The following is a 16,598-nucleotide window of genomic DNA, read 5'->3' as shown; positions in this document are numbered from 1 at the left end:
ATTTTTCATAATAGTCATATTACATAAAAGACACTTCATTCAAACCCAGCCCAGATGTCTAACCATTTTATTCATGTTACGAAAGATATTTTATGTAAATAACATAAAGTGACCTAACAGAGGCATTATGCAAAATGCAGGATGAGATTTTAACACAAAATTATAATTTGACTTCAAAAGACTTCTAATACAGCGTATGAATTATGTGGCATGTTTCAATTTTCTTATATTTTTTTCTTATATATTTTTGTACTTTAACTCGGATGTGGTCACTGTGAACTGTTGCTGCACAATTCTTCAATATTTCTGCTTTTCCATCCCACTGACAAAAAAACAGCATACGCTGTCAGAAAATGAAGGTCAGGAAGAAAAATAGAAATGAAATGGTTTGTAACATTTTATTTTATATATTTAAATTTACACAATACATCAACTTATAATAAGCTCTGAAGAAGTTTTAATATTATTGCATTCATGACTTATAAACCATTACACAATGGTCTGCACCCAGACGCATTCAAACATTACATTTACATGACCGTAAAGTACCTCTCAAGCTAGAATAGTCATTTTAGAAAAGTTATAAAAGGTCTTTTAAAAATAAACATGAAAAAAGTAAAAGTACTTTAAAATAATGTAACAATGCATTTGTAAGTCACACAAATTGGAGCATCACAAATGTTTGTATCACAGATTGTTCATGTTGAGTTACACAACAATTTAAAACCTGAGATTTATTGTTATTCAATTCTTAACCCAAATGTGATAATAAAAGTAAGAGTTTGTTTTAAAAGCTCAGCCAGCAAAGTAGCCAATTTTATCTCAGTGTGACGACTGTGAACAATAGAGGGAGCCATCACATCACAACATTATAGCCACTACAACAGAAAGTAGTAATACAAGCAAACAAGGACAGGTACTATCTAAGTTTGTCTTAATTATTTACATAGATCGATATCCATCACATGATTGCAGCTCACAGGAAGTTAGAAGTGAATTCAGATGCCAGAGAAGAAGACCTGCTAGATCTAGAGATTGAAAAGCGATCCAGAACTTGTTTCCTTTGAAGCAATTGCATAAGTCGCTTTCGAAATTTCTCTCCCACAAAAGCGTAAAGCATCGGGTTTATACAGCAGTGAACGAGTCCCAGGTTTTGCGTAGCAAACACGGCAACATCCACGGAGGTCCGCGTGAAGCAACTGAATTGAATGGCTTTGGCCCTCAACAGCGTGTCGACCATCGTGGTAACGTGAAAAGGGGTCCAGCACAAGAGAAAAGCCACGACCACAGCGACTATCACCTTCATGGCCCTCTGCTTCTGGAAACACCGCGTACGCAAGAGCCGCGCCACTGTCACGCTGTAGCACGTCAACATGACCACTAGAGGGAGTATAAAGCCGAGCAAGTGCCTTAAGATACGAGTGGCCAGTCGCCATTCGTCAGCACTGTGGACCTCAAAGCGTTCGGCACATACGGCCTGTTCGCCATTTTTGGATAAATAGGCCTCATTGTAAAGCGAGGGTAAGGAAAGCACGCCACCAAAAAACCACACCACTGCGCATGCGACACTGCTGCACAGCCGCCGCTGAGCATTCTGGGATTCCATAGCGCGCACAATGACCATATAGCGATCCACACTGATGCACACCAAAAACAAGATGCTGGTATAAAAGTTTATTTCTTTCACCAGGGAAACCAGTTTGCATATGAAATCCCCAAAAATCCACCCGTGAACTACGGATACAGCAGAGAAAGGCAAGAATAGAGCCAATAGAGTGTCGGCAAACATCAGGTTAAACAAGTAGACATCCGAAGAAGAAAGTGATCGTCTGTTTGAACAGATCACACAGCCCACAATCAGATTTCCAGGTACGGCCACCAAAAAAATGATAACGTAGATGACGGAGAATGAGATGTTGACTGCATCAGCTATAGGGATGGGTGAACAAAGTAGGGTTCTCTCATCCACAACAAAGTCGGTCGTGTTTCCGAGATCGGTGTAGTTGTAATCTTCATAGAAGAATGCACTGAAGTCATCTACACGAAGGGAGGTGTTTGAATCTGGTAATAAAATATAGTTGAATCAATAACTGGGAAATGAGCAAAGACACCATAAAATACATCTATTGGTTATTATTTTAATACAAATATAATGAAAGATACCAACTTATGAGTTATAATTTACAAAATGATGATTATGGAGGCCAGTTAATAATATAAACAAATAACCTTTTAGGTTTATTAATGAAAAAGTTATTCGATTTTAATATTTCTTTTTTTTTTTCAAAAAAGTAATTCTTTAAAAATTCTGTCAAACCACAGAACTGCACTGTAAGTGAAAAGTTGGACCAACTAAAAAATTGCTTTAATTGGTAACACCTAAAAATATATATAATAAAAAAAATTATTAAAGTTTATTCAAAATGTTTCACCTAAAGTGAAATTTTAAGTTAAACAAAACTTTACCAACTGAAGTTATTTTTTAAGTTGATCTTACTTTTATTTTTTACGGTGCGCAATTAAAATAACATGACCAAGTAAAGAGTTGTATAAATTCTAATTCAAAGTATAGATTTTTATTTTAGACTTACCATTCATCGCAGCTTCTTTAATGATAATGCTTCACATGAGAAACCACAAATGGTTGTTTTGTATACTGAAAGTTCCCCTATATAGGTTGGAGAGATGTTGATATATCCTGTTTGCCTAAGTGTGAATGTTACTCAGAGAGTAACATCCCAAAACATTAATTTTTTTACTGAAATTATGAACTGCATTTTGGACACATGATCTGGTATAGTATTAGACAGCTTTACTGTTGTACAGGAGATCTGCGGATATTAATTTGATGTTTTCAGTATTGGTAGAGGATGCAAAAGTTAAGGATGCTGCGTGATGTTGATTTTATGTGGCCAGAGGGAAGCAGAAGATTACAAACACGTTGGGTGGGGAAATCTCAACATTGTGGTCACAAAATCTACATCTTGTGTTCATGTACATCAACATGATCGAAAAACTAAAAGCAAAAGAATCATATGTGGTACTTGTGATCCTAAGAGATTGTGTATGATGAGTACCATGAGGTTGTGAATGTGTAAAAATGAGAAAAGCAAATTTACATTTAGGCATTTAGCAGACACTTTAATTCAGCTATTTGTTACTATTTTATAAAGGTAACTATTTAAAATAATGTTTTTTGTGATTTACTGTTCTCTACATAAAATCATGGTACATAATGTAAAGAAATATAATCTTGATATCTTTAATACTGACTTTAAAACTTTGATGCTCCTAGATGGAGGTTTTGGATTGGGTCTCATTTTATCTAACTATTTTACTTAAATATGTAAATGACAAAAAAAGCACAAAAACATCTTCATTCTGCAGTAAAAACAATTGTGAAAAAATATATTAAACGATAGGATAGATAATTTTAGAAAAAGACACACAAGTCTGACTATAATAAAGCTATTTTGCATATTAGTCATATTACATAAAAGATGCCTTGTCATTGGAATATCACCTCGCAAGTTATTTTAGCAAATTTTTGGCTAAAAGTGGGTTAATCATAGCCACACTATATCTTTAACATAGACAGTAATATGAGCACTGTTGCTTGCTAGGTACAGTTTGAATTGTTTTGTGTGTTTTTATTTTACAAAAGATATTTTAACCTTACAGAGGCATTATGCATAATGCAGAATGAGGTTTTAAACTTCAGTCTTCACACAAAATGATCATATGACTTCTAAACACTTGTAATACAGCATATTATGTGGCATATTTCAGTTTTCTTATATTTTTTTCTTATATATTTTTGTACACGGATGTGTTCACTGTAAATTGTTGTTGCACAATTCTTCAATATTTCTGCTTTTCCCTCCCACTGACAAAATAACACCACACACTGTCAGAAAATATACGTCAAAAGAGCTGTCACTAGGGGAAGAAAAACAGAAATAGAAATTTTATCGTTTATAACTATTTATTTTATATCTTAAAAATTCATCACACAATACATCAACTTATAATACTATCTGAAGAAGTTTTATTATTATTGCATTTATAACTTTACAACTTTATACATAACAGTAAAGTACCTATCAAGCTAAAATAGTCATATTTAGAAAAATTATGAAAGATAAAAAATGAATAAAATAAACATACTTTAAAATAATTTAACCATGCATCTGTGACATATTCTTATTTAAAATATTCAATATAACACACCTGGATTACATTTTTAAGTAAGCCTGACATTTCATACTTAAATGTGCTGTAAGACATTTCAGATCAATCTTGCTCAACATGTTTTCCTCTATGAGTGTCTTTCACCAGTTCTCATCAACAAGTCACACAACTTGGAGCATCACAAATGTTTGTATCACAGATGATTTATGTTGAGTTACACAACAATTTAATACCTGAGATTTATTGTTATTCAATTCTTCACCCATACGTGATAGTACTAAAATAATAGATTTGTTTTTGAAAGTTCAACCCTGAACACTCACATCACCCTGCAGTGTGATGACTGTGCTCTTCATGAACAATAGAGGGAGCCATTGCATCATTTTATACATTGATGTCCATTACATGGCTGCAGCTCACAGAAAGCTAGAAGTGACTTCAGATGGGAGAGATCTGCTAGGTCTAGATATTGAGAAGTGATCCAGAAACTGTTTTCTTTGAAGCAATTGCATAAATCGCTTTCGAAATTTCTCTTCCATAAAAGCATAAAGCACTGGGTTTACACAGCAGTGCACGAGACCAAGGTTTTGCGTATGACCATATAGCGATCCACACTGATGCACACCAAAAACAAGATGCTGGTATAAAAGTTTATTTCTTTCACCAGGGAAACCAGTTTGCATATGAAATCCCCAAAAATCCACCCGTGAACTACGGATACAGCAGAGAAAGGCAAGAATAGAGCCAATAGAGTGTCGGCAAACATCAGGTTAAACAAGTAGACATCCGAAGAAGAAAGTGATCGTCTGTTTGAACAGATCACACAGCCCACAATCAGATTTCCAGGTACGGCCACCAGAAAAATTATTACGTAGATGACGCAGAATGAGATGTTGACTGCATCAGCTATAGGGATGGGTGGACAAAGTAGGGTGTTCTCATCCACAACAAAGTCAGTCGTGTTTGCGAGATCGGTGTAGTTGTAATCATAATCTAAGAATTTACTGAAGTCATCAACACGAAGGGAGGTGTTTGGATCTGGTAATAAAATATAGTTGAATCAATAAGTGGTAAATGAGCAAAGAACCATAAAATACAATCTCTATGCTTATTATTTTAATAAAAATATAGTGAAAGATACCAACTTGTAATGAGGTATATTTTAAAAATTATTAATTATGGAGGCCAGTTAATAATACAAACAAATAACCTTTTAAGTTTATTAATGGAAAAAGTGATTAGATTTTAATAATTCTTTGGGTTTCATTTTTTTTTTTAAGGAATTCTTTAAAACTGTATAATTTGTCAAACCACAGGACCACTCTGTAAAAATTGAATACTTGGACCAACTTAAAAATTGCTTTAATTGGTAACACTTAAAAATATACATAAGTTTATTCAAGGTTTTTCACCTTAAGTGAAATTTTAAGTTGAACAAAACTTTATTTTTAAGTGTTACCAATTGAACTTATTTTTTTAAGTTGATCTTACTTTCTTTTTTACAGTGCACAATTAAAATAAACTGGCCAAGGAAAAAATGTATACATTGTAATTCAAAGTATAGACTTTATTTAAATTTAAAATATAAATTCGTACTTACCAATCATCGCAGCTTCATTCATGATAATGCTTCACATGAGAAACCACAAATGGTTGATTTGTATACATACTTTGGAGAGTTGTTGATCCTCTTTGCCTAAGTGTGAGGGTTGTTCAGAGGGTAACGTCATTATTTTTATTTTTTTTAATTTCTACTGAAATCTCAAAACTTTGTAAACTGAATTTCGGACACATCGGGTAGTCTTACACAGAAGTTGCTCTTGAACAGGAGATCTTCAGTATTGGTTGAGGATGCAGAAGTTAGGAATGCTGCGTGATTTTGCTTTTATGTGGCCAAAGGAAAGCAGACCATGCTTTTTGGGGAAATCTCAACACAGGCACAAGATCAACATCTTGTGTTCAATGTACATCAACATGATCGAAAACTAAAAGCAAAACTAATAATTGTACATAATGTAAAGAAAATATAATCTTGATATCTTTAATACTGACTTTAAAACTTGATGCTCCTCCTATTTAGACTGGATTTCACAGACAGGGTCACTATTTTACTTAAATGTAACAAAAAAGCATATAAAGACATCTCCATTCTGCAGTAAAAGCAATGGTGCAAAAATATATTAAACGATTTCAGTGTCATTAGGATAGATCATTTTAGAAAAAAATATGTTTAATATATACATACCTGACCCCTCTGCAAATTGACAAATGTTTCCAGATTTTTTTTATTAAAGCAACACTTGGTCAACACCCAAAGCATCATAAGAAAACTGAAAAACAGACAAAGATGCACAAGTTTGACTATAATAATAAAGCTATTTTGCATAATAGTCATATTACATAAAAGACACCTAATCGTCATTTAAACACAGCCCAGATGTATAAAGGCTAAATCTGACTAGTCAGTCAAAATTTTATAGACGTCTAACCATAGCCCAAAAATAAATGACAATAAATAAATTAAACCAAACAGCTTAATTACTGTTGACTTTGCCTGGAATATCACCTCGCAAGTTAATTTGGCAAAATTGACACCAAATTCAAGTTTATTTTGGCTAGAAGCGGTTACTCATAGCCACACTATCCAGTCTATCTTTAACATAGACAGTAAAATGAGCACTGTTGCTTGCTTGCTGTTTGAAATGTTTTATGTGTTTTTATTTTACAAAAGATATTTTACATAGATAACATGAAGTGGCATAACCTTACAGAGGCAATATGCAAAATGTAGAATAAGGTTTTACACTTCAGTCTCCACACAAAAAGATCATTTGACTTCAAAAGACTTATGAGGAATTTTCAGTTCTCTTAAATATATTTTTTATTTCGGATGTGATCACTGTGAATTGTTGTTTCACAATCCTTCAAAATTTCTCCTTTTCTGTCCACTGACAAAAAAGCAGCATACGCTGTCAGAAAATAAACGTCAAAAGAGCTGTCACTAGGGGAAGAAAAACAGACATGAACATTTTATTTTATATCTTAAACATTTGCCACAAAAAAAAACAGACACAATGCATCAACTCGTGATAAATCCTAAAGAAGTTTTAATATTATTGCATTTATGACTTATAAACCATTACACAATGGTCTGCACCCAGACGCATTCAAACATTACATTTACATGACATTTACAAGTACCTCTCAAGCTAGAATAGTATATAAGAAAAGTTATGAAAGGTCTTTAAAAAAACCATAAATAGAATAAAAGTACTTTAAAATAATTTAATTCATTCCCCACCAGCCGTATTTAAAAAAGTTTTTTTGTTATTTTTACAAAAGTTTCACAATATGCTTTCCAGGAAAATTCTCTTCTATAAATAAACATACAATACATCAAATAAAAGAACAGATTGCTTTCAAGCAAACAAACAAAATGGAAACAGCTATCTTAATTTGTTCTCTTTTTATAACCTCTCAAATATGGGTTTCATCAAAAATACTAAATTTTGAGTAAAAAAGCTGAGATAATCATGTTTTGATAATGGCCTGTATGTTTTGATAATGATCAAAACATACACAGGGTTTACAATGTTTTTGAATTAGCTCCAGTTTTTTATAAATTGGGTAGGAGCGCTACCTAGTGGATAATATCGGATTATTATTTATAGATTATCGTAAAATCTCGTCAGATAAGTGTTTTCTCTTAAACGCAGGTAAATGTTTTCTCTTAATTGACGAGATAACTTGTCAATGGCGGGGAAAGAGTTAACCATGTTTCTGTGACATATTCTTATTTAAAATATTCAATATGTATATTTATTACACGGCTCTCTGGAATGCTTGATTCTGATTGGTCAGTTGAGACATTTGCAGGTTCGTTCTTTTCAAATAATAACCGCTCCAAAGTAATAACGCATAGCCGGTACTACTTGTACGAGTAAAATCGCTCCGCGCCAATAAAGATTGGCGCCATCTTGTGACAAACACTGGACAACCACGACAAGCTTACTGAGACTGAACTTGACAAAATAGAGCATGACAGCTACGAAGTCAACACACAAAAAAATACAGAATGGGCATTAAAACTTCTCAAAGACTGGCTAAAAGAGAAAAAATGGAGATAGACAAGTATGAAGCAGAGGATCTTAATAAGGTATTACGATCATTTTATGCATCTGTGCAAAGTTTCGCGGAAGGATAAAAATGTTAATTTAAAACAAATATGCCAATAAAATGTTTCAAATTCATATTCATGTCCGTTTTATTTCTTATGTGACAAGTAGCCTTGTAATAAGCGGGATAATGCAGAGGCAGCCGGTAGTTATCGGGAAATAAGGCCCTTCAGTGTGATACAAGACCCTCCGCTTCGCGTCGGGTCCTGATCACACTGTCGTGGCTTATTTCCCGATAACTACCGGCTGCCTCTACATTTTCCCTTACTTAACACACCTGGCTTACAGTTTTAAGTAATGCCTGACATTTCATACTTAAATGTGCTGAAATACATTTCAGATCAGTTTTTGCTCAACATGTTTTCCTCTATGAGTGTCTTTCACTAGTTCTCATCAACAAGTCACACAACTTGGAGCATCACAAATGTTTGTATCGCAGATGATTCATGTTGAGTTACACAACAATTTAATACCTGAGATTTATTATTATTTAATTCTTAACCCATACGTGATAGTACTAAAATAATAGATTTGCTTTTGGAAGCTCAACCCTAAACACCCTGCAGTGTGACGACTGTGCTCTTCATGAACAATAGAGGGAGCCATTGCATCATTGCATCATTATATACATTGATGTCCATTGCATGGCTGCAGCTCACAGAAAGCTAGAAGTGACTTCAGATGGGAGAGATCTGCTAGATCTTGAGATTGAAAAGCGATCCAGAACTTGTTTTCTTTGAAGCAATTGCATAAATCGCTTTCGAAATTTCTCTCCCATAAAAGCATAAAGCACCGGGTTTACACAGCAGTGCACGAGTCCCAGGTTTTGCGTAGCGAACATGGCAACATCCACGGAGGTCCGCATGGAGCAACTGAATTGAAAGGCTTTGGCCCTCAACAGCGTGTCGACCATCGTGGTAACGTGAAAAGGGGTCCAGCACAAGAGAAAAGCCACGACCACAGCGACTATCACCTTCATGGCTCTCTGCTTCTGGAAACACCGTGTACGCAAAAGCCTCGCTACTGTCACGCTGTAACACGTCAACATGACCACTAGAGGGAGTATAAAGCCGAGTAAGTGCCTCATGATACGCGTGGTGAATCGCCATTCATCGGCACTGTCCACCTCAAAGCGTTCTTCACATATGGTCTGGTTGGCAGTTTTGGAAAAATAGGCCTCATGGTAAAGCGAGGGTAAGGAAAGCACGCCACCAAAAAACCACACCGCTGCGCACGCGACACCGCTGCACTTCCGCCGCTGAGCCTTCTGGGATTCCATAGCGCGCACGATGAGCATATAGCGATCCACACTGATGCACACCAAAAACAAGATGCTGGTGTAAAAGTTTATTTCTTTCACCAGGGAAACCAGTTTACACATGAAATCCCCAAACACCCAGCCGTGCAGTACCGATACGGCAGAGAAAGGCAAGATTAGAGCCAATAGAGTGTCGGCTAACATCAGGTTAAACAAGTAGACATCCGAAGAAGAAAGTGATCGTCTGTTTGAACCGATCACACAGCCCACAAGTAGATTTCCAGGTACGGCCACCAGAAAAATTATTACGTAGATGACGCAGAATGAGATGTTGACTGCATCAGCTATAGGGATGGGTGAACAAAATAGGGTGCTCTCATCCACAATAAACTCAGTGATGTTTTCGCTGTCGTTGGATGCATAATTGAAGAAATCAGTGAGGTCTATGAGATTGGAAATGTTTGGACCTGTTAATGACAAATAGTTGAATCAATAAATGGGAAATGGGCAAAGACAGAATAAAATACAATCTCTATTGATTATTATTTTAATTAAAAGTATAATGAAGGTACCAACTTATGAGCTATTATTTAAAATGATTCATTATGGGGGCCAGTTAATAGGTTTTATAATACAAACAAATAACCTTTTTTATGTTAATTAATGAAAAAGTTAGATTTAAACAAGTTTAATTAGATTTGAATATTTCTTCGGTTTTCATTTCTTTAAAAAAAATCAGTAAAAGTAATTCTTTAATTTTTTTATAATTTATCAAACCACAGGACCGCACTGTAAAAAAGGGAAAAGTTGGATCAACTTAAAAAATACTTCAATTGGTAACACTTAAAAAAGTATAATAAAAAAATTTGATGTTGAACAAGTCAAATAAGTATTGCCAGCTGTCTACAATCAGTAAACAACATATCTACAGAACCAGCACGAAGGCAAGCCCATTTATAATCACAGTGAATCTCACCTAAGGACCCTCTACACTCTTCAGAATCCCTTTACCACCCTGTCTCCTTTCACTCACCAGGTTACTTTCTAAACCTAGAGAGGGGGATGCTCTGCATTCGGGCCAATTACAAGCCCTCTCCCCGGACAGCACACCAAATACATTTACCAATTTAATCTATCTGACTTATTTGTAAGTGTGAATTTGTGAATTAAACTTTATTTAAAAAAATCTCACCTAAAATGATATTTTAAGTTGAACAAAATGTAATTTTTTTAGGTGTTACCAATTAAAGTAATTTTTAAGTTGATCCAAATTTTCACTTTTTACCATGCACAAGTAAAGAAATGTACAAATTGTAGTTCAAATTATAGACTTTATGATTTAATTTTATTTTAGATTTAAAATATGAATTTGGACTTACCAATCATCATAGCTTCATTCATGATAATGCTTCAAATGAGAATCCACAAATGGTTGATATACTGAAGGATACGCGTTGGAGAGATATTGATATATCCTGTTTGCCTTAGTGTGAATGTTACTCAGAGGGTAACATCCCAAAACACTTTTGTATAAATTTTTCCACTGAAATCTCAAAACATTGTAAACTGCTTGTCGAACACATCTGGTATAGTCCAAGACACGATTTCTTCTTCCACAGGAGATCTACTGATATTCATTTGATGTTTCCAGTATTGGTAGAGGATGCTGTGTGATGCTGCTTTTATGTGGCCAGAGGAAAGCAGAAGATTTGTGTTTTGGGGAAATCATAACGTTATGGTCACAAGATCAACATCTCGTGTTCAATGTAGGACATCAACATGATCAAAACACTAAAAGCAAAACTAAGAATCATATGTGGTACTTGTGATCTTAAAAATTATGCACTGTGTGATGGGTACCATGAGGTTGTGAATGTGTAAAAAAGAGAAAAGGAAAATTACATTTAGGCATTTAGCAGACACTTTAATCCAACTATTTGTTACCCAGTGTGTGAAAACCCAGCTAAAGTCATTTTTTATGATTTACAGTTTTCGTCCTATGTAAAGGGCATTCTTTAAAAATATAACCTTGATATCTTTAATATAAAAGATTGAAATCATCAATGAGTGAAATCCAACTTTGATGCTTCTTATCTCATTAGATTATGAGACTTTAGACAAGGTCACATTTTGGCCAACAATTTAAATAATTAAATAATTAATATAGTTAATATATACATATGTGTGTGTGTGTACATATACACATATATAATTATTGTAATATATAAATATATTTATTTATATATAGTTTTCACAAATGAAAAAGTATGAGACAGGAGAAAAGATTGATCACATGTCCCACACATGAAGCTACAGATCATCACTTACGACAGTCATTGACACAAAAGGAAATTGAGCAACCCTGTCTCACCGGGTTTGTCCATAAATCCTTAAATGAACATAGTTCATCACATGAGGAACCGTTTCATTTCAGTTATTTATAAATGAAGGAGACATTACAACACAGAGTTCAAAAGGGCACGGGTTTACGGTCCAGGGACCCCAGGAGGACTCCTGGTGGTTCCCCCAAAAAATTCAGAGAAACAGACAAAATAGTGTAACTTAGATTAATTCGGTGTTTTCATTTATTTGGTTTATCTCTTATTTTTTGTTAAATTCCAAAAGCGTTTAAATTGTATTTGTTTTGTATCGTTCTAGTGTGTTCCTTATTACAATGCCATCTCACACATTGCCCACAATCTTTCTTTTAAAGCTGCTATGAAAAAGATTTATTGTAGTGCAGTACCAATAAATTGGAATTGAAAATGCTTCTCTTCAGGTTTATGCATTAATCTAGCTAATTAAATGTTTTATACATGAAATATATATATAAAATTAATAGGGATGCACTGAATCCAGATTTTTTGGGTTCGGCTGAATACCGAATCCACTGTTTAAGATTCGTCCGAATCCGAATACTGAATCCTATTCGCATCCTTATTCCATTAACAAGGTAAAACACATTAATGAAGTAAACAACGTCCACAGCAGTGTATTTTTCATTTTATTTAATTTTAACTGTAAAAAAAGAAGGAAAATTATTTTGACAATTACCATAAGCCTATGCATTATGAAAGCGATGCGGTGCGACACGCTCGCGTACGCGAAATGTGAAAAAGCTTATTTCCACGTCAGCACCCGATGTGTGTAATCAATGGCCGCGTGATGTCGACCAGTGTAGTGCAAGCCTAGGGTTCGGTTCGGTGGAAAAAAATCTAGGATTGGGCCGAACCCCGTCAAAAAGCCCAGTATTTGGCCGAATCCGAATCCTGGATTCGGTGCATCCCTAAAAATTAATACATATAAGGGGGTCTCTTACAAAAGGTTCATGATATTTGGGGGTCCTTGGCATCATAAAGTTTGAAAACCCATGCATTAGGGGATGAAATGGACATTTGAAAATGAATTTATTTGTTAACATTTTCAGCACCTTTAACTTTTAGTGTATATTGCACAGTCCACAATCCCCAAATATTAGCATCCATATTCAAGCTGTTACAGATATATACAAATAAGCTACACAGGGCTGTATTAAATATTAAATGCTTTTAACTTTTGTACTTAATATTTTAACTCACTTTTCCATTTCCATTGGTCTATCAAACTGTGAAATATAAGGGTTAATGAATCACCTCTTGAAACATTTAAAGCATAGAGAATCTTTCACAAAGACCCTTTTTGTTGTATTTAGGACAGGAGGGGACATGTCTCTTTTGGGAAGTATGATGTTAAGGAATGTAAGATGAGATTTAAAGTGACTTCTAAAGAATGTTACATAACCTCACAAATATTCACTGTAACAGGTAAAAGTTTAATTAATTTAAAAATTTACTTCAGTTGGTGAGACAGAATTTTTTTGCAACTTAAATTTTTTCACTTTAAGCAAAAATTTAAGTTGAAAATGCTTAGAATTGTTTAGGTTTTACCAATTGAAGTAACTTTTTAAAGTGGATCCAACTTTGACTTTTTACAGTGCAGGAGTTCAACATTTATGTTAAATTATGGTAGAAATTGTAAACTAGGAAAAGGAGATTATTTAATATCTCAACTGTTTCTGAAAGGGAAAAACTAATTGCAGACAAAATGGAGACTTTTCATTAGGTCTGCTTGCTTTCCACGTTTTCTTTATAGAAACAAACCAACCACAGGTAAAATCTCAACAGGCTCAGCTCAGATTTAATGTAAACTTAAATGTATCTAATGCAGACCGAGATCAAATTATAATCTGAGCTATTATTCAAATATATTTTATATCTCTCTGAGGTTTGTTTCAATTTTTCTAAGGGATTTTAAAGAAAATTAAGCCAATGGGGAAATGATTTGAACATTTATTCATTTCCAGGACAGAATTGTGCATGTCATGTGTTGAAAGATCACAGGCAAAACTGTTTGTCACAGAGCTGTGAATATGAAGAGATTCCACCCCCATACCACAGAACAAACACAGATGAAATAAACAGATAAGATGAACTAACATGTATGGACAGAATGGAAAAAGGTTTTACTCTGTTTACAGTGTGTGTAAATGGCATTGAAAAAGGCATAGAGGTCATACTTCTATTATTATTTTATCATTCAGTATATGATACAAAAACTGTCACTGGTACCTTTTTTATTTGTACCTAAAGAGTGCATATTGGTACCTCACAGATCTTTCTTTATGCCTACAAAAAATGGTAATGGTTCACTTCAAATTTTATACATAAAAAAACAAATTGCCCTACAAATATTTTCTACGTCTATAAAACTATTTTATAAAACCTGGTCCAAAGTATATTTTTCTTGTTGAAGAAAGTCAATTAACTTAAATTCTATTTTTGATCTAAACATAAAGATATTGATTTTATCATAACAAAGTTTCTCATTTAAGAAATAATATATAGCCTATTAGAAATTATTTGTTTATTCAATCAAATATAGATTTAATTAAGCAATTGTTTAAGAAATTATTTAAGAATTAATATGATTAAAAACGATTTGCTTTATCCAATCAAATAGGTAAAGATTTAAATAAACAATTATTTCTCTTTTTTTAAAAATACAAGTTAATAAAAATATTTGTTTTAAACAAACAAAAAGATAGGTATTTAATGCTTCCCATTAAGGAACATTACTTAATATTAAACCTTATCCAAAATCTTATATAATAAATAAATACCAATAATTTTCATTACATCAATATTTATTAACTTATTACTTCCACACATTCACTATTTCAGTTCTCAAGATTTGTAACTTCTAATAGCTGGAAAACAGCGTTATAGATGTTACATTTGCAGTCAAAACTTATAAATATCAGTCTATACTCATATTTTTTATTTAAGATGAGGGAAACATACATGCGTTATGGATGTGACAAAAACTTTTTGTAAAGAAACATACTTTAGGAATTCTGTCAATTTAAAAGGCACAACCCAGAAGCAGTACTCAATAAATGGAGAAGGGCAGCTTTTCAAAGATCATTTAATATTTATTTTATTTAAATTTTTGTATGCACATTTATGAGGAAGAAAGAACGTTATGGACATGACAATTCTGAAATTTGCATTTGTATGGAAATATTGTTTAAAAAAATGTTTTATAAAACTTTAACAGAGACATTGCAAAGGTATTTAAACCGCAAAATATTGACATGAAATACCACTGTAAAAAATATGCAGCATTTTTGTCAAATCAACATATATTTGTTATGTTACTTTAACTTACTGTAAATTAAATAAGATAATTTCAACTTGATTTTATAAGTTGTGTCAACTTATCACAAGCCAAAACTTAAAATAATAGGTTGAATTGACTTGCAAAAGCAAGTTGTTTTAACTTCATGCTGCATCAAATGTTGGCCATTTAATCAAATGTTATCGTCTCCAGCGTAAATCTCTTTTCTTGGACTACAACAAACACACAGATTGTAGGCAACAGTTTAGTACTTCCTGGGATTGGTGATGTGGACTAGACGGTCATTATCATAATTCCTCCCGCTTCAGACTCTTGTTAGCATTGCATTGTGAGCGAATCTTTCAAACATGGTAAGGAGCGTCACATTTCCGGCTGACGTCAGAGGTATTCAGACTAATCACAACGTACAGATTAGCTGGTCAATCAGGGACGCAGCGCTTTTCAAAGTGATGAGTTTTGTACGAAATCAGTGCATTTTAGGAAAAAAGGGAAATCTAGAGCTACAAAAATTAGGGTAAGTGGAAAATAATGTGTTTTTTTAACCCCAAAACAACGCGAACACATTGTAATACAAATACACAAAATAACATTGTTTTTCAGCAATGAAATAGGTGCACTTTAACACCATTATAAAATTTGCTTTTGTAGTGCGTTTTGGTCCTTATTTCAGTAGGATTTAATGTCCGACTCCCCACCAGTAGAAGCCAACTAATTATAGACCATCATTCCATTACAACCAATACACTTCCCATGAAACCCATTTTCTGATGATAATTTCTGATGGTTTCTATAGTTTTTAAAATTGAAGAACAGCTAAACCAGCCTAAACTGGTTGGCTGGGTTTATGTGGTCTCCCACCCTAACCAGGAAGACCAGCATAAAACCAACTTGGCCAGGTTGGGAAGACCAGCTAACTTACAGGCTAACAAGCCCAGGCTGGTTTCAGCTGCCTTTCAGCAGGGATGACAATCATTGTACACCTTCAAACGCATATCATAAATATTATATAATTAGTATAATAATCAACATACTCGTTGTTTTACATTTTATTATTTATTTTAAAGTAGGCAGTATAGGGCAACTGCTCACTGGATGAATTCATCACGTAAAGTTACGTACTGTATACTAGTCTACAGTAATATTTATTAACTCACCAAAATGCGTAGCTTCAGATTTACTTTTTGTATTAAAAAATATGCTTGTGTTAAATATAAAAATAAAATTTTAACAGCATGAAGACAACGTTTTGTCTTTTTTTAAATGAGCACTGTACACAGTGACAGGCACTGACGCGAACA

At 33.8% G+C, this 16,598-nt stretch overlaps 2 protein-coding genes across 3 annotated transcripts; both read right to left on the bottom strand.

The window, feature by feature from the left end:
• Nucleotides 1-268: 268 nt before the first annotated feature.
• On the bottom strand, nt 269-6,026 carry LOC129452156 (C-X-C chemokine receptor type 2-like). Of its 2 annotated transcripts, XM_073854709.1 has the most exons (3): nt 5,999-6,026; nt 5,792-5,887; nt 269-2,061 (listed from the first exon to the last, which is right to left on the bottom strand). In XM_073854709.1, the coding sequence occupies exons 2-3, from the start codon at nt 5,811-5,813 to the stop codon at nt 977-979; spliced, it is 1,107 nt and encodes a 368-aa protein (XP_073710810.1). In that variant the 5' UTR covers nt 5,814-5,887; nt 5,999-6,026; the 3' UTR covers nt 269-976. The 2 variants fall into 2 exon arrangements, with proteins under 2 accessions (XP_073710810.1, XP_073710811.1); XM_073854710.1 differs by lacking the exons at nt 5,792-5,887; nt 5,999-6,026 and adding an exon at nt 2,592-2,717 and having other exon boundaries at nt 270-2,061.
• Nucleotides 6,027-8,637: 2,611 nt separating this feature from the next.
• On the bottom strand, nt 8,638-11,300 carry LOC129452157 (C-X-C chemokine receptor type 1). Its single transcript, XM_055215842.2, has 2 exons — nt 11,004-11,300; nt 8,638-10,091 (listed from the first exon to the last, which is right to left on the bottom strand). Exons 1-2 carry the CDS (start codon nt 11,023-11,025, stop codon nt 9,022-9,024), a joined length of 1,092 nt encoding a protein of 363 aa, XP_055071817.2. The 5' UTR covers nt 11,026-11,300; the 3' UTR covers nt 8,638-9,021.
• Nucleotides 11,301-16,598: the final 5,298 nt, after the last annotated feature.

This window comes from Misgurnus anguillicaudatus, chromosome 17, assembly GCF_027580225.2.
Source record: "Misgurnus anguillicaudatus chromosome 17, ASM2758022v2, whole genome shotgun sequence".
NCBI lineage: Eukaryota > Metazoa > Chordata > Actinopteri > Cypriniformes > Cobitidae > Misgurnus > Misgurnus anguillicaudatus.
Note: the sequence above shows the minus strand (reverse complement) of the source record. Positions and strands in the feature narration are given on the sequence as shown.

Excerpts from the sequence above, each read along its gene's own strand:
- LOC129452156 (XM_073854709.1), bottom strand. The coding sequence starts at position 5,813 with ATGAATGAAGCTGCGATGATTG. Across the intron at positions 2,062-5,791 it reads GAATGAAGCTGCGATGATTG|ATTCAAACACCTCCCTTCGT; the intron begins GTAAGTACGAAT and ends TTTTATTACCAG.
- LOC129452157 (XM_055215842.2), bottom strand. The coding sequence starts at position 11,025 with ATGAATGAAGCTATGATGATTG. Across the intron at positions 10,092-11,003 it reads GAATGAAGCTATGATGATTG|GTCCAAACATTTCCAATCTC; the intron begins GTAAGTCCAAAT and ends TGTCATTAACAG.